General features: G+C 43.4%; 1 protein-coding gene across 1 annotated transcript in view; it reads right to left on the reverse strand.

The window, feature by feature from the left end:
- Positions 1 to 22,164, reverse strand: part of ANKDD1B (ankyrin repeat and death domain containing 1B) — a 479,621-nt gene that overhangs the window by 33,326 nt on the left and 424,131 nt on the right. Inside the window, exon 15 of the mRNA XM_078675234.1 lies at positions 13,996 to 14,127. Within this exon, the coding sequence (XP_078531360.1) occupies positions 13,996 to 14,127 (132 nt within the window). The remainder of the gene's footprint in view (positions 1 to 13,995; positions 14,128 to 22,164) is intronic.

Raw genomic sequence — 22,164 nt, forward strand, 5'->3', positions numbered from 1 at the left:
AGTGTCATTGTACATTGAGTGTATGCAGTATCGTTAAATACCAGGCAAAAATATCTTATTTGCAAAATGGCACTGTTTATGACTATTACTAGTAGAGCTGTTAGCATAATGCAGATGTAAATGGCACGTCAAATGGCTCTAAAACATACCCACATGTGTTTATTTTCCACACTTTGTTATTAAGGGTGGGTGGTGTGTGTGTCTGTTATCTAAGGAGAAGGTAGAATATTACCTTCTTGGCTATTGAATACATGCATACTCACGTGCATTGCTCGATGTACACAGCGCATTTAACATAGGTGGTATTCGGTTTAAAACAGGAGATCACGTATTAAACGTTAACTCAATGGTATACAGCATTCAGTGGTCGCATAATGGATGCGTTGTGGCGCTGTGTAATGGACATACATATATTTCAAATAACGTATATTGAAATATATGTATGTCCATTACACAGCGCCACAACGCATCCATTATGCGACCACTGAATGGAATTGTTCGCCCTCAATCACTTTGCCTCTAGGGGGTGCCCCTCATAACCTGGACACTACATTCAGACCCAGAGGTTGCCTCTGGTTGAGGCCGGCATAGAGCACAAAAATTGGATACCCAATGACAATGCCATAACGCCAATGTGGGGCGGATAATCAAGATACACCGCAGACCGTAACAACATGGCGTTTAGGAGGGTTTCGATTTGAACCAATGGTTCTGAACGTTACAAGTGTCCATTCCTTCACTTGATTACTAGTTAATTGATAAGGGGATCTGAATGGACAACAATTCCTCCTCCCCACACTATTGTCTATGAGTGGATCCCACCAAAGTGGACACATTTTCACTCCCCAAAGGTACCGAGATTCAGAAGGGCTCCCAGGATCAACTGTGATCCGCAACCTCTCAGGCATCTGGAGGTGCCACTCTATCTCTCTGTGATATTATTGAGACTTTACAAGAGGTCCACACAGCGCTGGATTCGCGCATAGACTCAGTTATAACAGAGGTCTCACTGATGAGGGCTGATCTTCGTAACATGGGGGCAAGAGTCAAAGTGGTGGAGGATTCAGCGGCTACTCTACTTCAGAACCCAAAGGTCCTTAAGGTCCAGGTTGGTGAGCTACAGGGCACTAACAAAATCCTAGAAGCAAGACTTGAAGACTATCAGGGTAGATCCAGGCTTAATAATCTCTGCATCCTGGGAGTCACTGAACGAGCAGAAGAACCAGCCACAGATCTATTTGTGGAGGACCTTACCCTTAAGCACCTTTAACCCAGCGCCTCTCCAAGTTTTTCTCAGTAGATGGGGCCCATCAAGTGCCAATGACCTCTTCCAGGTGCTCCACCCAGACCAATCCCTTCAATTTCCGTGACGAGACGTGCTTCAGACAGCCCGCAGTGCTCCGCCGGTGGTTTATAACAATGGAACCATAAACTTTTTCCCAGACTTCACATTGAAGGTACAGAGGCAAAGACGTAGCATTCTAGAAGGTAAAAAGGCCCTGATTGATAAAGGAGTGAAGTACTCAATGCTTTTCCCGGCTAGGTTGCGAATTGAATCTAAGGATAAGGCATGGTTCTTCCTCAACGTCAGAGGAAGCCTGGTAGTGGCTCAAGGGATGGGGAACAGTTGGGGGCCCCGGTCATGGGGCACGAGTTGGGAGACAGAGAAGGAGCCCAGCGGTGTCTGGCAGGCAATGCTCAGGGAGTGCCTTGCGGGTGGAGGAGGCTACATTGTGACAACAGGAGACTTGACTGTCCAAATTGATCCCAGATATGTAGGGGAGTTACTCTTCTTTGATGCGGGTGAATAAAACAGCAGCGTTACGGTACTGTGGTCTGGGGACTGGATGCTTTGAATGCCCAGGCAACTGGGGGGGGGGTGTTAGCTACTATCGTAAACTCCTTTTGCTCTGCAATGGATGCTGCCTCGGGGGTATGAGACTTGTTCAATTCTCAAATCTGTATTATTATCCTTTCTGGTCTAATGGTAACAGTGTTCTTTCAATATGGGGTTGGTGGTGGGGCTGGGTTAGCAGGGAGGTCCACAGTCACCTGAGTTCAATATGTTGGTTTGGGGTGACAGGCGCTCTGCAGTGTTGGGGGCGGGCAGTTTTAGGTTTGTCATGCAGGGAGGAGGGGGGTCTTTTTACTGGTATTTCTACTAGGGTTCCCAGTGGTAACCACGGGAGTTGGGCAAGAGGAGGTAGTGGGTTGTTTAATGTGTTCTTTCTCTTCACTTATTGTGACTCAAACATGGCGGTTTTCATACACCACTCTGATCAAATTAACATGGCTAACTATAACTGTTTGAATCTGGCCTGCCATTCCAAGGGAGCCTGCAGGTGTGGAACCCTGGGGACCATTTTTTGTTACGAACAACCACAATAAAAGGAATCTCCATCCCTGAGATCCCACAATTATCCTGGAACGCAACTGTCTAGGGGACAAGATCAAACATGGAGTAGTGCTCCAATATATCAAAAGGCTCTCCACCAACATAATCCTTCTGCAGGAAATTCACCTCATGGGTAATGCTTGCAAGGTCCTGGATCGTTGGAGGTACAAAACGGCAGTCCATGCTGGATACATCTCTGGCTCCAGGGGCGCTGGGATACTACTCAAAAAACAGTTCCCCCTTTCTATTGACAAGCTTTGGTTGGACAAGCTAGGCAGATCGCATCCCTCTCTGTTACATGGGAAGTGGAGACAATCAATATTCTGTCTTTATATGTCCCGCTGGCTCTGCACGGTGTTCCCTTCCCTTACTTGGGTGCTCTTATGCTTGAATTTTCTATTTGGGGGCGGGGGGCTCCTGATTGGGGAGAGTGTAATATGGCACTATGTAATACTAGAGACCATCTGCCCCAAGACAACTGATGCCCAAAGACCAGCTGATGGATTTCCTCTGTGTGCAGGGCATGGTCGATGTTTGGTGAGCCTTTAAGCTCAGCACACAACAGTACACATTTCATTCCGGGGCACACTGGAGCCTTTCACGTATTGACTTTATTATATCTTTGGCTTCTCACCTTACGAATTTTCGAGATGTGCGACATTTGGCAAGGCGGATCTCAGGTCACTCCCCCATATGGGCGCGATATAGTGTGAGCATACAACGAGCCAATAGGACAATTACCAAAAATCCTTGGTATCTTAAAGTCCCAGGTGTGAGGGTGGGAATTGTAAAAGCCACAAACCAGTACTTCAAAGAAAATAAGCACTCAGTTGAGTCCTCAAGGACACTCTGGGAAGCCTATAAATCAGTGGTCAGATGGCAGTCACATGGGACAAGTGAGTTGCAGTGGAGGCGCTTGAACAAGACATTTTAGACCTGGAAGCTCAGCTGGTGGGGGACGAGAATGGAGAAATGCAACACAACCTAAACCTCAAATAGCAAAAATACAAAGATCTTGTGACAGAGGCGGCTAGGGCCATGTAGCTCAGCACCATGTGTATGAAATGGGGACAAGGCAGGAAACTGCTTGCTTGCCTAGATACCAAGAAGAGACTACAGAAGGTAATCCATAAATCCAGTTGAGACCTGGGTAATAAGTATATGCAGCAAATAACAATGTCTCAAAAGGCAATATATGGATGCAAATATTTAAGAAAATGCACAGTAGTTGCAGCAAAGCAATGGAGACAGGGATGCATCGATGATTTATGCAGTAATTGCTAGGAGAAGTTTATTTTCAACATTAAATTAGGGAAGAAGCACTGTATTACATTAAATGCCATGTAACATTTACCACTTGTTCAAATATGTGCTCGTAAAAAAGTGATATCATGTCGAAAGGCTGTCGACTTCCTAGCACAATTGTTTGGCGCATTCTTGTTTTGGTTTATTAATCAACTTGACTCATCTCTAAGTTGTTATCAAATGAAACTGGATCATTATAAATGCTCCTTTGTAAATATTGATATCACTGTTCTTTTGCGCCGCCTGTCACTGGTTACACTTGTCACTTTGCGCTGTCCACTTTTTCACGAGCACAAATTTGCACAAGTGGTACAGGTTACATGGTATTTAATGTATTACAGTGCTTCATCCCTAATTTTATGTTGAATATAAACTGCTCCTAGCAATTACTGCATAAATCATCGATGTCTCCCTGTCTCCATTGCTTTCCTGCAACTGTTGTGCATGTTCTTAAATATTTGCGTAGCTAGATAAGCATGAAAGAGTGAACCAGTGTGTGGCTGCTATATGTTCTCATGACTGGTAGCGTTTGCGCGATCTGCAGGCAATCGCTAATACATTTGCAACCTACTATTCGTGCCTGTATTCCTCTGGTGACAAGGCCACAGAGGACGAGTTCTACAATCATTTGGCTGAATGGCCGCTTCCGAGGATGTGGCGCTCTTGATAAGCAACCTCACGGTGGATGAGTTTTAAACTCAGGCATGGCAATGGGACCTAGTGGTCTACCAATAGAATTATACAAACTCACGGCATCCACCATAGCGCCATACCTACTTAAGATATTCAAGGATAGCCAGCGAAATAGCACACTCCCTTTGAGGATCAGAGGCTCTCTTCTGTAGTGGTTTTACACAAAGAGGGCAGACCGATGGAGCAGTGTGTCCCCTACCGGCCTACCTCTTTATTGATGGTGCTTCGGCTCAATCCACTCATTTCTAAACTGGTCCATCCAGATCAATCTGGGTTTATACTGAGTCGCAACACAGCTCTTAACTTGCGACTGCTCCACAGAATCTTGGGACACATACATAGAATCTGTGAAGATGAGGAGGTTCTGTCTCTTGATGCATGCATGGCCTTTGATACAGTGGAGGGGCCACATCTCATTGCTGTGTTAGAGCATATAAGATTTGGCTCTGGGATTTTGTCCTGGCTGCTACTTCTCTATGCCAAACCTTTGGGCAGGTAGTGGTAAATGGGAGGGTATTCCGAATTTTCCCCCTCTAGAGAGGGACCTGGCAGGGCTGTCCCCTATCACCGCTTATATTTGCTCTGATTCTCGAGCACTTGGCAGCCTGGGTCCAGGGAGACCCGATGACATGCGGTCTACGCTGATTGGGAGGACAGAATATCGCTATATGCTGACGATATCTTCCTCTATCTAGCGGCTCCACAATCCTCAATTCCCAGAATACCGAACATTAATTTTGGTAGATAATCCGGTTATACAATCAACTGGTCCAAATTAGTGGTGTTTGGTCACTTGCGAGCACTCTACACAAATCCATGGTCTCTTAGCTTAGAGGTACCAACTGCACTTACAGTCTGCCGTTGACACAAAACACTTAGCAAACTGGGGTGGGAGAATAGGATCACCCAAGCAACACCCTTGTGGGACTCTGATCTTTTGGGTACAATGGGGACCAGACTGGGCTGTGACAAATGTGATCTAATAGGGCTCTCTAGGGCGGGGGATCTTTGGTATGGAGCAGAGGTGGTCCCAGTTGCTGATTTACAGAACACCTATAAGCTAGCTCCCACTGAGACTTTCCGATATCTACAAATTCGTCATCCTTTACTGACAAATTTCGTTGCGCGCACTGCATCACATTTGGTGATGCAGTGCGCGCAACAAAATTCGTTTTATTTATTTAAATGTTTACTTACCTGTAAAACTCCGTAATCCATACATTACTACCCCCACCCTGCCCCTCCCCCTGCCCACGTCACCGCCCTACAGAAACACCTACTGCCGACCGCTACTGTTTAGCGGCAGAAAACTGCAGCTACAGTGGCGATAATGGGCTTGATAATAAGGCCTTGTGAATTCCCATAGAAGCCCATGTTCTGGTGTGAACATGGGCTTCTATGGGTATTCTCTACGGCGTATTATCAAGCCCATTATCGCCACTTTAGCTGCAGTTTTCTGCCGCTAAAGCAGTAATAATGTTAACGCCGTGCTTGATAATATGCCCCTATATTTTACACATAATAATTCAAGTGTTTCAGTGGATATTTATCATTTGTGCCTCACAAAGTTAAAGTGTCTTGATTTGATCCTATTAAAATCTTTGTTTCCATCACGTCAGAATAAAAATGTTTAATTTTTGTTTTCCAAACATCTGAATATGTACAGTTCATTTACAGATATTTAAATGTTGTTGTTACAAAAAGAATCACAGCCTACAGCCTTTCCTTTCACATCCCCATACCCCAAGAAGATTGTCTTTTTTCTGACTGCTGAGTGAGAGGAGTTTCTCAGTATCCAACCCCTTGTTAATAAAATAGGCAGCAATTTCTCAGAGGACACACTCTCTTTGAAGCGACCCAAATGTGAAAAGATAGATACAGCATTTAAAGGGAACATTATTTATTGATTAGACTGTTTTGACCCATCAAAAATCGGTGAGTAGAACAGTAACAAAGAACAACATGAAAATAAATATAGCATTACAAGAAGATTCACCCAAAACGACAGCAGAACATATTAATACAACACAGAAATAGCAAAGATACAAGAACACATCTGAACAACATCACACCTAACGGGAAACAGCCTTTACAGTAAGGTTTTTACCTCGTTGTGCCTTTATCACGCATTTTTTATCACACATATTTTTTCGTGAATATGAATTTACAACGCATGCCAAGACCACGCATTTAAGTCAAGCTGGTGAGGGGTGGGGGGTCTCCTCCCACAAATGCATTGTTTTTAAATCTTAAAAACAATGTGTGGTATTGGATTGCCTTTTAAATGCATATTTGCAGTAAAAACATACGCACTAAAAAATGCATGTCAAAGGCATGCAAAGTAATTGCCTGCGTTTTACCATCGTACAACCCACCTAACACAAGCAACAAGAAAACTCACCAGAATAGCAAAATAGCACAACACAATGATGAAAAACAACTAAACACATCAAACCCCCCCTCCACAAATAATAACACAAAGTAGCAGCCCAACACAAAACCACATTAGAAATTGACACAAAACTCAATGGGCACAAACACAGGTAACCCACCTTATCATCGCACCCCCGCTACACAACAGTACAACACTAAAACAACAGAACATCAGGAAACAACATAGCAATACATGTAGACAACATCACACCAACAATATACAGCATCCCATAAACACAGCATACTCAATAGTACAATAGGAAAACGCAGCACAACTCCATCCACCACCAGCACCCTTTGACCTCCATGAATTGGACATTAACTTTTCTCTAGTCTATTAATATGTACAATGCAAAACATTTTTCATGGAAAAGATGTGGTGGCTCAAGGTCACAGGAGACCAAAGGTAAGTTTCAAGTAGTATTTATCTGAGCCTGGATGAAGAAGAGCTGCTGGTGGCACACAAGTGAAAACCAACTGCCACAGATTCAAAGTGACATTCGACGTGGAACCTTCGCAACACAATGCCAAGGTTCCACAAGCCTGTGCAGTGAGCGCCAACCATAGCATATATAGATACTAAAGAAAACACAGAACAACACAACAACAGACTCCATCCACCACAGCACTCTTTCACCTGCATGCATTAGGCATTTTCTTTTCTATAATCCATGAATCTGTACAATGTAATATTTTTGACATAGACAAATGTACATTGTGGATGTTATGTTAAAACTATTTATAGAGCGCACTTACACCAAGCGGTTTCAGGGCGCTAGGAGCGGGAGGACGGCGGCAGAAGGATTACAGGAGCATTATTCATAAGCTTGTGAAAACAGGAGAGTTTTAAGAAGAGTTCTGAATTGGGTGGAACAAGTTACAGATCTCAGCTCGGTCCGGAGGGAGTTCCAAAAACGGGGGTCCAGAAAGGAAAATCTGAGACCACCATGTTTTTTGCGTTTGAAGGTGGGGATAGTAAGCAAGTTTAGGTGGAAAGAGTGGAGTTCGCGTGAGCGAATATAGCGGTGGATCCTGGAGGAGATAAAAACAGGGCCCTGACCAGCGAGGGTTTTGAAGATGGTGCAGCCCAATTTAAATACACAGCATTTAGCTACCGGGAGCCAATGAAGGCTCTTCATCAGGGGGCTAACGTGTTGATGCTTGGGTTGACGGAAACTGAGCCTAGCTGTTTGTTTTTGTACAAGCTGTAAGCGATGAAGCTGGTATGCCGGGATGCCAACGTAGAGTGAATTCGCATATTTAATGCGAGAGGTGACCAGGGCCAGGGTGACAAGAGTGAGGTGACCAGGGCCAGGGTGACAAGAGTGAGGGCCAACAAAAACCTTCCGAATTCTGCGAAGGTGGAAGAAACAGCATTGATTTGTGGCTTCAGGGACAAGTCGCTGCAGATAATGACCCCAAGGCTTTTTACAGTATCCACTGGGCGAGGGGGACTGCCCAGGGATGAAGGCCAAAAGTTGGAGTTCCAGGGGTTGGTGGCACCTCCAGTCAGTATGAGCTCTGTTTTGTCGGGATTAAGTTTTAATTGGTTGGTGTACATCCATTCACTGATGGAGATCATAGTGGATTGAAAATTGGGGACTGGTGTGTTGGAAGAGTCAATATTGAACACCAACTGGAGATCGTTGGCGTAGTTGAAGGTTATGGCTAGGCTGTTGCGTAAAGACACAATCAAGGGTTGATTATATAGATTGAACAAGAGGGGCGATAAGGAGGAGCCCTGGGGGACCCCACAGGTCAGACTTGTTTTTTTGGCCGAGAAGTTGGCCAAACAGACTGCCTGGAAACGCTTATGTAGAAAGGAGGAGATCCATTTCAGGGCCTGACCCTGGTTGCCGGCATTACTGACACGGTCGATGAGGAGATCATGATCGACCGTGTCAAAAGCAGCTGACAGATCCAGAAGCACCAGAGCCTGGGTGGTGTTTTTATCAGCTCCTCTCCTAAGCTCGTACATGACTGCCAGGATGACTGACTCCGTGGAGTGAGCTGGTCTGAAGCCCACCTGCCGGGGGTCGAGAAACTGAGAATGCTCAAGGAATGAGCTGAGGCAGTTTTGTGGCGTGGGCCTCTAGTATCTTGCTACGATAGGGGAGCAGGGAGTTTGGATGGAAGTTGCTCAGCACCGATGAATTGGCATTAGGTTTCTTCAAGATCGGGACAATTATGGCCCTTTTAAAGGTATCCAGAATGATACCTAGTTTGAGGGAGTTGTTGAGAAGTGAAAGTGGTGGATCAGGGCAAGTAAGGAAGGCCTCTTGCAAAATGTGGGGGGGCAACAGTTATTAGGGGAGTCAGATCTCACCTTTTTTAGAAGAGTCAGAAACTCTTCTCTGGAGATCAGGGGAATTTGGTCGAGCGTGAAGGGGTTTTTACATGGGATGGGGAGAGTGGTAGGGGAAGTGGGGGTGGCGATGTTGTTCTTGATAGAGGTGATTTTGTCGAGGAAGAACAAATTCAGTGAATCACATAATATTTGTGAAGGGGCAGATTTAGCAATCACCCGGTCGGGTTGCGCAAGCTCATCAACTATTGCGAAAATGTCTTTGGTTTTCGTAGATGAGTTCGTAATTTTTGAAGAGAAGTAGGCTGTTTTAGTCTGGAGGATGGAATCTTTGTAATTTTTTAGCAAGGCTCCATACACTGATCTCTCCTCGGGTGCATAAGCTCGCCGCCATTGGCGCTCTGCTTGTCTGAGTGCCAGTTTGTTTCTTTTTAGGTCATCGGAGAACCAGTGTTGGGCGTCATGGGGGCGTTTGAGATTGGTTCTTTTAAAGGGGACAACCTTATTACTGGCTGATTCTAGCCAGTGATTGAGGTTAGAAGACTGTAGACAGATGGAGTCATGTTCGGTGGGAGAGGTGGCGGTTAAAAGTGCGCAGAAATCGTCCATATTGGCCCGCTTCCAGTTTCTGGCCAGGAAATTGCCCGCCAGGGGCGGCTTAGTGGGAGGAATGTAGGCTGTGCTGAATGTAATAAAATGGTGGTCAGACCAAGTGCATGTAGAAAATGAGGGAGGTGTAATTTCCATACTAGAAGTCCAGACTTGATCCAAGATGTGCCCTTTGGCATTGGTAGCCTTGAACACATATTGGGTACAATTCATGCCTAATAGAAGGTCCGTGAACTCAGCGGAGCTGGCACTCTCGTGTATATCAGAGGGCCAGTAGTTGAAGTCTCCGAGGATAATAATCCTGGCGTGGTTGATGACTAGCTGGGAGATTAATTTGCATTGTAATTGGGGGAACAAAGGCATATGGTCGGGAGGTCGGTAAAAAAGAGCACAGATAAAAGAGGACTTGGGAGGTTCGAATTTTAAGATGAGACTATTAACCCGAGGTATGCCGCTGCTCTCAAGGGCGGTAAATTTGTGTTTCTGCTGGATGATAGCTGCCACCCTGCCCCCCAGATTACCCGACATCCTGTTGGCTTGGAGTATGTAGTAGCCAGTAGGTACTGCTGCAAGGATGTCGGGGGTGGAGTCGGCCCTGAGCCAGGTTTCCGACAGGAGAAGAATGTGAGGTTTATCGGAATCAAGCAGTTGGAAAATTTTGAGTTGGTGCTTAACCATAGAGCGCGTATTTAAGTAGGTGATGACAATGGGTCCTGCTGCCGGGAGGTTAGGATTAGTAAGTTCCTTGAGGGTCCTTGTTGGTGAGGAGAGGGCTCTGCCCGGTACACTGGGTGGAGCGTTCAGGGGACAATTCTCTGGGGGACAAGATCCCTACTTTCCTAGCAGACATCCTGACGCTAGTGCTAATGGGCCAGTTGCCCTGTAGATTGTAAAGCTCAAATGCTATAGGTGATAAAATGGGCATAATAACTGGCCCCTGGCCGGTCGCAGACGGGCTTGCCTTTGGCGCATCTTTGGTGCGCCGCCGGCACGCCCGCTGTGCACGTCTGCTGCGCGTGCGCGCTCTAGGTGCCTGAAATACACTTGTTGGCGCTGAATATAAGTGGATATATATGGAATATGAACTGCACTTTTCAGGTACAAGTTGTACGTCTTTAGGACACTTCAAGAAGTTACAGTGCTCCTATAGCCTCTGGGCTGCAGCAGCATGTTTTATATAAATACTGAAACCACAGACATGTACTACATACCTTACCTGCAGTCTATATGTCTCATTTGTGAGAATAAAGGCAGATGAGGCTAAAACCTATAGTTTGTGTTGCAATTCAAAGTACAGGCAAAGCGCCTGATTTATAGTTGGTTAATGTCCTCTCTGCCCTATTTCCAGTGTATTACTTGTATACATTCTACTTGGGGTGAATATCTATAAACTATAAATACTCTTAACATAGGTGACGGGACATCCATTGCTATATGGTGAGATTTCCTGAATCCACCAAACTCTAAATGAGCCATATCTTCCCAAACATCTATAAATAGGTGCACACCCAACATTACTTCAAACACTCTAAATGACAAAATGCATTGGCTTTCTAAATATTGGTTTTGGCAAAGGCTGGACCAGCTGCTCCATTGAGGTGATAAGTCTTCCATGTGAATGGATTTTAAACAAGCAATACCAGTACGTCTGGTGTTAAAGGAATGTTGTATGGCAATGTGAAGTATTACAAGTAAACATCATATGAAAAGATATGTATTTGTGTGGAAGCAAATGGACACCCGATTAATTTGATGAAACCCAGATTTATGCAAGGCAGCGTCATACTGATTTTCATGAAATAAGTGGATCATGTAAAGGAGGATCGAGATATCCATATAAAAATAATTTTAAAAAAATGGTTGCCAACTATATGTCAATCGTAGTAGTTGCCTTTGTGAGGTTACAATAGCTTGTACGAGTTGATGACTAATGGTACAGCCACATTTAAACCAAGACATGTGACATTTATGATCTAAGCATGGCCTGCATCTGGGTCAGTTGATACTTTCATGGAAGAACTTTATGTCGGTATGGAGGACTTCAGGGTACGTGGCCGAAGGTGCCCAAGGAAGTTTGGGATTGTTGGTCATGGTGATATCACTCTGTCATACAATGACATCACTGATATACAGTGGCCTTTCAGTGAAGCGGTTTGCTCGGCTAATGGTGTAGATGTGATGCGATGTCTAGACCATATCACGGTTGCAGCCTTTTTACAACCAAAGTTCAGAAGGATTCAGATGAGTTTCTATATATAACTTTGGTCTGCAAGCCAGCCCCCTTACTGCACTTATAATAATTCATCCAGAGGGAGAGGAAACAAAGGTAAGCACTTGGAAAGAACTTGCAAGCAGTATTAGACTGTTCATTTTCTGGCCCCCTGTAAGTCGATGGTAGGCAGCTAGAGCCCCTGAGTTTGGAAAGCATTACCCTACCAATACCGTATATTGTTTCCTATTCCCAAATTGCATAATCCATGTGGTGCCAAATGATTAAGGTCCAAAGTCCAGGCACTGCCTCCCATTGACATTCCCTGAGTGCTTTGAGAGGAAAGGGTTTTTTCTCACTGAGTCATTACCTCCATCGTTCAACTAGACCCCAGATTGACATGCTCCTATGGGTTAACAGAAGACAATCTGTGGATTTAATTCATGCACGGTGAGACCCAATGGGAAACAAAATCTTCATATATTAAGGGTAACAGAGAAGACTGTAACATGGGGACTGAATTGGTGGTAGAAGAAATGAGAAGTCTAGGAAGACAATCAAGGAAGGTTCTTGCTCTGTGATAGCAGTATGTTCACTGAAGAGGGAAGCAGCAAGGAAAGAGAATAGGAAAGGATGCAGTAAATGCGACAGTCATCTGGGGTGTAGTAGTCTTGATGGAAAATGGTATACCGGGTTAATGATTAAGAGAAATGAAGAGGATACACAAGGATTGCACCAAAAAAATGAATAAATATGTTAATAACAGAAAGCAACCTAGTAATGTAATTTTACATATCTTAAGGGGTAGAGCATGGTAGAGGGAATACAGAGACTTGCTGTATTAAATATTGGGTAAGGGGAGAAGGTTAAGCAATTTTTCATAAAGGTAGGGATCTCATCATAGGGAACTAAGGGGGGATGTTGTTTATATATGGCCCATATTCTGTCACAAGTTGGGATAGAGGTGACTACAATGGCGATATTCAGTCTCCCTTCCTTGACAGACGGCCATAGCTAGTGGGCTCAAGGATGTGGCGTACCTGTAGGTAAGAAGAGAGTGGGAGAGAGTCCCAAATTAATTCAAGGAGATGCCCACAATGAATCCTCTACCCAGCATAAAGTCTTCAAAAGCTTCTCTCCAGGAGTGCTGGCCTAACGCAGTTCTTTTAATAGTTCTCCATGATACTTGTTGGCTTTGGTGGGAGAATCAGTGTTTTTGGTTGCCCTGGAGAAGATCCACCCCTGAATACTCCAGTCAAGTGGTGGAAGCCTTTGGTAACTTGGGTGCAGATTTACTAAGCATTTGCATTGTCCTTGCCATCATGCAAATCAACAAAAGTGCTTAAGTGACATCAATTATTGGCCTTGCTTCACTTTTCACCTGCAAAGTAACGCAACACAGCACCTAGCACTGCCTTGCATTACCCTGCACGGAGGCGTTACATCCTTGGAGCATGGGCATTCCCATGTATTTTGATGAAAAAACAGATTTACTAAAGTCCAAAAACATGGGTTTGTATCAGAATAGCATGCCTACCAAAGGCTGGGATAACAAGGAGAAATGTCCCCATTTCTCCTTGTTACTTACACATACTCAGAGGTATAAGACTCTAAGGATTGTTTCTGTGCAGAAAATTATTCCTTTTTGCACAATTTTTCTATTTTGTGCAATATGTTAAGCGCGCAAATAACCGTAGGTGTCTCGGCGCTATGGACGGTTGATGAAAAACAATCCTGCCCACTACGCAGGCGCCCTTGTACCATGTAACAAGGGTGCTCAGGTTGGTGCTATGTAGCCACAAGTGTGCCGGCAGAGAGAGAGATTAACAATGCCACATCTTTGTAACTATGGCAAAGTGAAAGATGAGTAAATCTGGGATTGTGTCTAGTGGTGATGACCAATTGCTGTCAGCTAGATAGGCCTTAAACTTCTTCAGTGTGAGCATAGTTTGTGTCTTCCAATCTGAATATTTCAAGGACAGGATAATCATGCCTAGAAGCCCAGTAAAATGTGCACTCTCGTCTTGAAATGGAATCATGTCTTACCAGCTAGCTGTGGGTATCCTATGCGTACCAGATCTTCATACAGTTGCTTGACTGGATTTTGATGAGACAGAAGAACACCGTTTAACCAGATGAGCAACAATCTGTTCCCATGCTCCTTGTAGCTCTTATTTCCTGCACAATAGAGTAGTAAAAGGTTAAACTGTGAAATCACCATCATATCCCAAGTTAAGTAGATTCTGAAAGTTTAAAACATTTTACAAAGTTTATATTGTATGTATGTTCATGTCAAGAAGATATCTGCACATCAAAACAATATCTCCTTTGTGAATCTAAGTGTCAATTAGGTATTTGTTGCTGATCTTCTGATACAACGTTCTACTTCACGGAGTTACCCAGTCATGTGATGTAGAGTATTGCAAATCAATAAAATCACCAATGCAAGTTAAATCTATCCATGGACCAAGGTGTGTGCGTGCAATAAAAAAAATTAATTCTCCTAGAACCCCCTTCCCAACCCCACCAAACGTTTTTTTTTTTTTATCCATTGGTGGGAGGGCATTGCGCCAACTAGTACAGGGCAGGAGAAGAGAAGAGACGAGACATGATACCTGCGTCCGAGAAAAAAAGATCTGGGGTCAGATTTACTTATTTGTCACATAACACAGTGCAGCAATAAAATGTGTTGTGCAATGGGGAAAACAGTACAAAGCCATATCTTCTATCATTGGCCTGCTGCTGGATCCATCCCTAGCACTGGTTCTATAATTAGGCTTTCTTCCACAAGGCACAGCCATACATCACGGTGGAAAGGTGAGTGTGCACTCTCTAGCTTATGATTTGCAATGTAAACATGCAAGCCAAGTTTAAGTTCACTAAGTACATCAGTACAATAGGTAAAGTGAAATATCTCAGTTCATTGAGATGCAAAAGAATATGATACAGAATAATTTAAATGTAAACAGAAGATCCATAATGACATTTTCCTTTTCTCTTCAAAACATATCTTACATATAGGTTCATGTAACAAGAGTCTCTAGTTTGAGAGCAAAGAAGGTGTCAGCATGATCAGACTTCAGTAAAAGTCTTTGAAAAAGGAAATAAGTGATTAGCATAAAGCTTCACTTGTAAGAATATGGCAAACAGAGAGATCTGTAACTCTCAAAGTCCAGAGGGAATCAGCTGTGAATCGAACTGTGTAAACACCAACTTAAAAGTAACAGGAGATGCAGAAACATGATAATCTGCTTTTCACACCACCAAGGAACAATCAAAACATTACTTGAGCGCATCCGCAACATAACTGAGACTGTGGTTCCCAAACTTGAACATTTTGCAATCCTGGTATGCGATGAACACACAGCTTCTTTTCTCCATTACTTCTCCATGTTTACTGTCACGTTTCCCTCCAGGCCTCCTCTCTATCAGCAGTCTAATACAGACAATAAACTTTTCTCTAACTAACAAAATCATAAATAAGCAAGAAAAGCAAATCAGGATGGCAAGCAAAATGCATTTCAATTGAGGCCTGTAGTCAGGCTAACTTTAATTAAGCTATTCAAGCACATGTGTAACTTGAAAAATAAATGTAAAACATGAGCAAAAGAATTCATGTTTACATATGTAAATATAGCTTGAAGTGTAAGTGTAAAAACGTGAATAAAGAATACATGATTTCATGTGAAACTTAACTTTAGTGCACACGTATATAAATATCTAGGGCCTCATTTATGAAAAGTGACACATCGCTGCGTGAAAACAGCGATGCGTCACTTTTCACTGCGCCCTCCTTGCGACACCAATGATGCATCATATTTACAGTATGACGCATCATGGCGCAAGTATTTTTGATGTATCTGTATGTAGTAAAAGTGACGCATTGCTGGAGTGTGTCACAAAAGTGACGCAACTCCAGCAATGTGTCCTTTCACATGGGGCAAGCCCCATGTGAAAGGGCCTGCATCAGTCTTACGCCTGCTGTGAGGCAGGCGTAAGAAATTGATGCATTTGTGTCCTAGAAATGGCGCAGTGAAATCGTATAGATTTCACTGCGTCACTTCCATGACCCTTTCTTGCGTCAAAACGCCAACCTTGCATACATTATACCTGGCGCAGGTATCGGGGAGAGGAGTTGGCCTAACGGCTAGGGCGCTCGACCTCGGACCTGGGGATCTGGGTTCGAGTCTCGGTAACGATGCCAAAACCTCCTGTGATTCTGGGCGAATCTCTTAATCTCCCCGTGCCTAAAAATGAAAGTGTGTGTCCTCATGTAAAAACGTAACTTGTGCTATGTAAAGCGCTCTGATACCTGATTCGGTTAGGGTCTAGTTCGCGCTATATAAAACTCTACAAAAAAAAAAATGTGGCGCAGGGGTTTACAAAGTTACGCATCTACCTAGATGCGTCACTTTGTAAATATGGTGCAACAAGGTGCATTTTTTACGCCACTGGTGCGTCACAAAAAGTGACGCACAGCCTCATAAATGAGGCCCCTAGTCTCTACAGTGAATACATTTCATTATTACGTTTTAATGCTTCACACACATTAATGAAGTTAGGCACACAGTGACTAAAATGTCAAATGTACATATATGCTGCTCTAGCATGAACCAACCAAGTAACGCCTCTTTAATGCAAACCGACGCAAAACAGTTCAAATCGCTTTTTGCACTGAGAAAGGCCACCTTTCCAGCGGCAAAATGCATTTGCTCCGGAAAGTAAATACCAGTAAATTCCTTTGCATCAGTTTGCAGTAGAGTGAAGCCTTTGTTAAACAGGGTCTAGAAGAAGGAATGTAATAATGAAATACGGATGTCTGGAGAGTTCTAGAGCAACTAAACGTCACGCATGTCAGCTCATCTACATTATTTTTTACCTTGTATTAGTGCATAAAACATTCACACATAAATTCCTGCATGCTATGATTCTTGTCTTTATTAACAAACAAATCACTTCTTGATGGGCATGCCCTCGGAAGGGCCATTTCCAGTGCTTAAATTGTAAATTAATCAATAAAGAAAGAACATGTGCAAGGTCTCAAAGTTCTTGTTAAGAGCTCTTGCCAGTGCTGCCGAATGCCAGGCTTATCTTGTACCAAGGTTGTCAAACTGTCTAGTCTTGATTCCAACCTCATGCTTCTTTCTGTCACCACCCCACATTTCCGGTCCCTTTATTTCACCTGTGCAGGTATTTTTTTTCTTAGCTGCTATCTCTCCATGTCAACGCTTTCCTATTTTCCACTATTTATCCCTCGCTTTTTTGCTTGTCTGATAAAGAACAATATATCGCAGTTTCCAAAAATGACTACTGATGACCACCACCTGCAACCACCAATATAAATGAAGCAATGGCCGCCACTCTAGTTATCAGTGGTAAATTAATAATATTAACAAAAGGAGCAACAAACACAAAAGTTAAAGTTCTGGTCAAAGCCCTTGTAGCCTTCAGGCCAAGACTGGAAACCAAAATAAACTCCGGCAAAAATGCTGTAAATAGCCCAAGAGCAGACCGCAGGAGGACACAACTACAATGGGGCCACTGAGGCTAAGCTGGGACTTGGCAGTGGCAGACTGGCCAGACCATCCCCGGTCTCCTGCATATTTAGATAGTGCTCTTGTCTTGATGTTGGGTTCATATCTTTCTCGTAGGAGAAGGGCATCTCAACCCTCCAAGGAGTTTTTAATCTATTTCATCCTAGCGGTGCAAAATGGTGCAGAATAATACAAATGACGTGAGCTGCTGTGTGTGCCTGATAATTCTTTGTACCGTGTAGCACATGAATCAGACGAACCAGGCTCCAAACACCTGACTGCTGTTCCAAGTGAAGTCATTTTCCTGGCTACGAATCAGGGGGCGCAAATCCAGTTGTCTCAGAAATGAATTGGTAGCCCTAAGTAATAACCTTGACTGGCACACCCCCTAACAAATTTCCAAGAAAACTACTGGTGGATCAGGTGTTCTTATATCTCCAGAACTAGGTCTTCAGTGGGTGGCAACAGTAGGTGAGGAATCAGATGGCCAGTGGCCAGGGCCCTGGTTCGTCAAAGAATCTGTCACTTTGCCTAGGTCCCTCTGACAGAATCACCTTGTGTCCCTCTGCTGTCCCCATGAGAGATGGTTAAAGCCTGAGGCGTCTGAGTGCAAGGTGGGGAATGGCAAAGCTCGCCACTTTGGTTCTTTATGGTTGAACTGTGCACCATGATTAAAATCAATCCCCACCATGAGAAGAAATAACCAGCTTCCTATTTTCCTCCCTCCCTTTGGCAAATGCACTCAGAATTCCAGTTTGCAGCAGGGCTACGGTGTTGGAGACCTAACTTTACTGGCTACATTTCATTTGTCAGGACAGCTTGAAACATCTCCAGCAAAGGCTGTATATAGCGGTCCATAAAAGTTTATGGTTCACAGTGCAAAGCCCCTAGTTCCTGGAGGCACAACTGGAGGTGTCAAACCTGGACGCCCCTTGCAGCATTGATCCACTGCAGGGGTGGCTGTAGCACTGGTAATACCCTACTCATCACCTTTAGTACCAGTGGAGGAGACACGTGTTTGAAAAAAAAATTCTGTGTCGAAACCAGGGCCCCGACACAATCTGGGCTTCTCAGAAACAACAGTGAGGAATGCAGCCTGTTCCTTAACAAAGACACAGACCATCCGGTGTTAGAAATTCCTGACACTGCTCACAGTCACATCAAAGTGTACGTTTGTAATTCGTTGGTTTCTCCTGAACATGTAATCAGCAGTTAAATGTTTCCCTAGAACATGAAACTGACTATGTAAAAGCAACACTGCTTCCAAGGGGGCTGAGCCAAAATCAATGATTGAAACCCCAGTAGCTGGGGATAATCTAGAAAAAGGGTCAACTGTAGTTAAAGTGTTTACCAATATCGTGAAGGAGGGAATATGTAGACTAATATCAACCAGTCCGCAACAATGGGGAAAGATCTAGCGGCCGTGCTCCTAAATTGGGGGTGCAGAACTTAAGGGGCCCGCCAAAGCTGAACAGTCTAAAGGAAGTCTAACCTCAGCAATTTGACTCATGAAACTAAAGAACACTACCTTTCCCAAATCAATTCTATCTACTGGTGAGGGCCCTTTCTCAGTAAATACTGATTCATCTGGGGTTGCTGAGATTTCTTTTTGTTATCTGACAGCTCAGAACATGGCAAACCGAATCAGATGAAGAAGGTGTACATTTAGATAATATGGTAATTAAATAAAGGACTTGTTGAACAAGTTAATCTCCCAGAATCAGATCCTAGCTCCCAAATAGACGAGACGTTTTCCTATAGCATCACGTTGCTAAAGAGTTCACACTTAGGGGCATGTTTCCACGGGCATAGGGTTGGTAAAAGTGATGCTCTGGAGGTGCTATGCTCTGCTCCATATTTACAAAGCGGCGCTAAGCCACTTTGAGAGGCTTAATGCAGCCTTGTAAATACTCATTACTTTGCGTGAAGGGGGTGTGCAATGGGTGTTGCTGTGGGTTTTGGCGCTGCCCTAGATTTACAAGAATCTGTAAATCTCAGGCAGCGCAAAAAATGAAAGTCAGTGAAAAGCAGGTGTTAGAGTGGTGGAACAAGGAGAAATACTTGTATTTCTCCTTGTCGTTTGCTCTTTCTGTGTGTGCTGCATTCAGCACACATAGAAGGAGCAGAAAGCCATCAATGATTGTTTTTGTACAAGAGGGGGTCCCTTCCTGCACAAAAACAATCAATTGTTAATTGCGATTTGCTACTTCTATGTATGCTGCATTCTGCAGCACACTTAGAAATAGCAAATCGCCATCATTGGTTGTTTATGTGCAGGAAGAGATACCTTCCTGCACAAAAAAATATTATTCCTGCAACTCCGTCACCCGTGCAAAATGGCGCAAGGGCATCTGCACAGGTTCTAGGCAGCTATTTTTAGAGCCGGCGCAAAGGAAAACACTGGGGCGAGCTGTATTCTTGTGAATATGACGCATCCCTAAGTTTTTTAATTGACGCAGTGCGGGGCTGCTAGATTGTGTGCAGCGCCATGCCATTTCCTTTGCAATATCCCCCTTTGTAGGCTACACAGCTCTAATTCAGATTAGGGCTTCCAGTTTTACGGTATTTCTTTTTTTAACATTTCCGTCTGTATTTATCCATATTTATTTTTTTGTCATTTTATATGAATTTATCCACATTTATTTGTGTCGCAAGCAAAAAAAGACGCTGCAGCTACTATTTTTTAACATTTATTTAAATGGACAATGGGCACTTGGTTGTTATAAGTTTAGATAAATTTATGTAGACGGGTTAATGGGTTACTGCTTTGAAGAAAGTGGTCCTTTTGTTACTTGCAGTTCATAAATTGTAATCCTCCTAATATAGCACAGTGAGCTATGAACGACATGTGGCTCCTACACCTTGTAACCCCCGCTGTCTTAATTAACATATCCTACACATTGATTTACACACGTATGATTTATTGTCAATGTATAAGGTGTTCAGTGATATCTCTTATATACAGGGACTGAAGAAAGTCAAAAGCATGCCTCTCTTAAGCATCTGAGAAGTGATAAGCTGTGTGCATGTGTTTTCCCTCCATTGCTTGTAGGAGTGCATCTCCTCCCCATCCCCATAGCCCTATCCATGATACTACACAAAAGGAGGCCTGATGGCCCCTTGCTGTCTGCCTTTGTTATGGCACCTCCAGGAATGGTGCACTTCAATGCTGTTCAAAGAATGACAAGAAAACAAAAGTAGCGCTTTAGTGGCAATCTCTGTAAAGAGGTGCTAATGTGTTCGAGTGTGAATAAAGCCAATCTGGCCACTTTGCGTCCACTGTGCCTCGATTTTTTAATTTTTACATGCTTTGAACTGTTTTTGTCTCGGTCTCAGTTACTGCCATTTTTCCGTTTATATTTATGGATACAGACAAAGAAAAATATTTTTCCGTCTGTATTTATATGCAAAAATCCATTCAAACGGAAAACAGGGAGCCTTAATTATGATCAAGCAGCACAGAGCCCGTCAAGAAAAGGATAAAGAAGCTATATCACAACACACACTCTCCACGCAAAGTGCAGATTTTTTTGAGAAAAATTACAGAGAGCACCATGCAGCCATCAAGACAGTCCATCTAAAGACTCAAGTGGCAGTACGCAATATCTCAAAATGAGGGACTATTTTGTATACTCGAGTACAGGAAGTTGAAGACCGTACAGCAAAATTGGAGGATCTCACTAATAATATGCAACAAGAAATTGGGTAGCAAGAGAAGAAACTAAGGATCTGGTCGAAAAACTAGAAGATACTGAGAACCGAATGAGGTGCAACAATCTTTGAGTATTGGGCATACCGGAGGGAAATGTAGGCGATGATCCATGACATTTACTGTTCAATTTTTCTAGAAGTCTTTCGCAGAGCTGAATGACGGGGACATAGATTGTCAAATCCAGCATGGCCAACAATTTCCTTTTCACAAACCTATATCTATTCAGGGAGAAATTTATTCATGTGCCATTTTCATATTCAATGGTAGTTTCATTTAATATTTTGCCAATTGGCCTTCCGTTACACAGTGTTCAAAACCATCAGAACAAATGAATGAGTTCTATTTACCATCAGTGAAATGCAAGTGGGAGCTACAAAAGTAATTTGAGAATTGCAGATAATAGGGGTGCATGTCTTCCTCCAAGAACCTGTTAAACTGAAAATTATATACAAAGCTCTAACATATTTCTGCAATACAGATCTGAAAGCTCAAAAACGTACTAGTTAGTGATCAAAAGGAAACATTACTGATTTAGCACAGAATTATTGAGAGGGAAAATACTGGAGAGGAAGAATCAGGGAAAAATAAAGTACTGAGAGGGACTGTAAAATTGACTTGAAGGCGGGCTGATAGAGTTGTTAAATGTTGGTAATAGGGTCTACTTTCAACTTTCCATTTTGTTTGAGCACACAGCACTCAATAATGATATGGGAGAGATTAAGAAAGGGGAGCTTAAACTGCCTCTAGATTCTATTGGCAGGTAGTCAGTAGGTTGAGAGTTCTATCGCAGTGGGGAGGTGGGATAAAAGGGGGAGGCAGTACAGAGAGGGGTAAAATATACAAAAAAGAAATGTGAGGACAATTCGAGTTTACCCAGCAAAAAAATGTTTTTATCTTTGGGATCTCAAAAATGGCATTAAATCAACTGGGTAGAAAAGACGACTCTAGCCATCTATGAATTCTAACTTA

This window comes from Lissotriton helveticus, chromosome 2_1, assembly GCF_964261635.1.
Source record: "Lissotriton helveticus chromosome 2_1, aLisHel1.1, whole genome shotgun sequence".
In the NCBI taxonomy this organism is placed as follows: domain Eukaryota; kingdom Metazoa; phylum Chordata; class Amphibia; order Caudata; family Salamandridae; genus Lissotriton; species Lissotriton helveticus.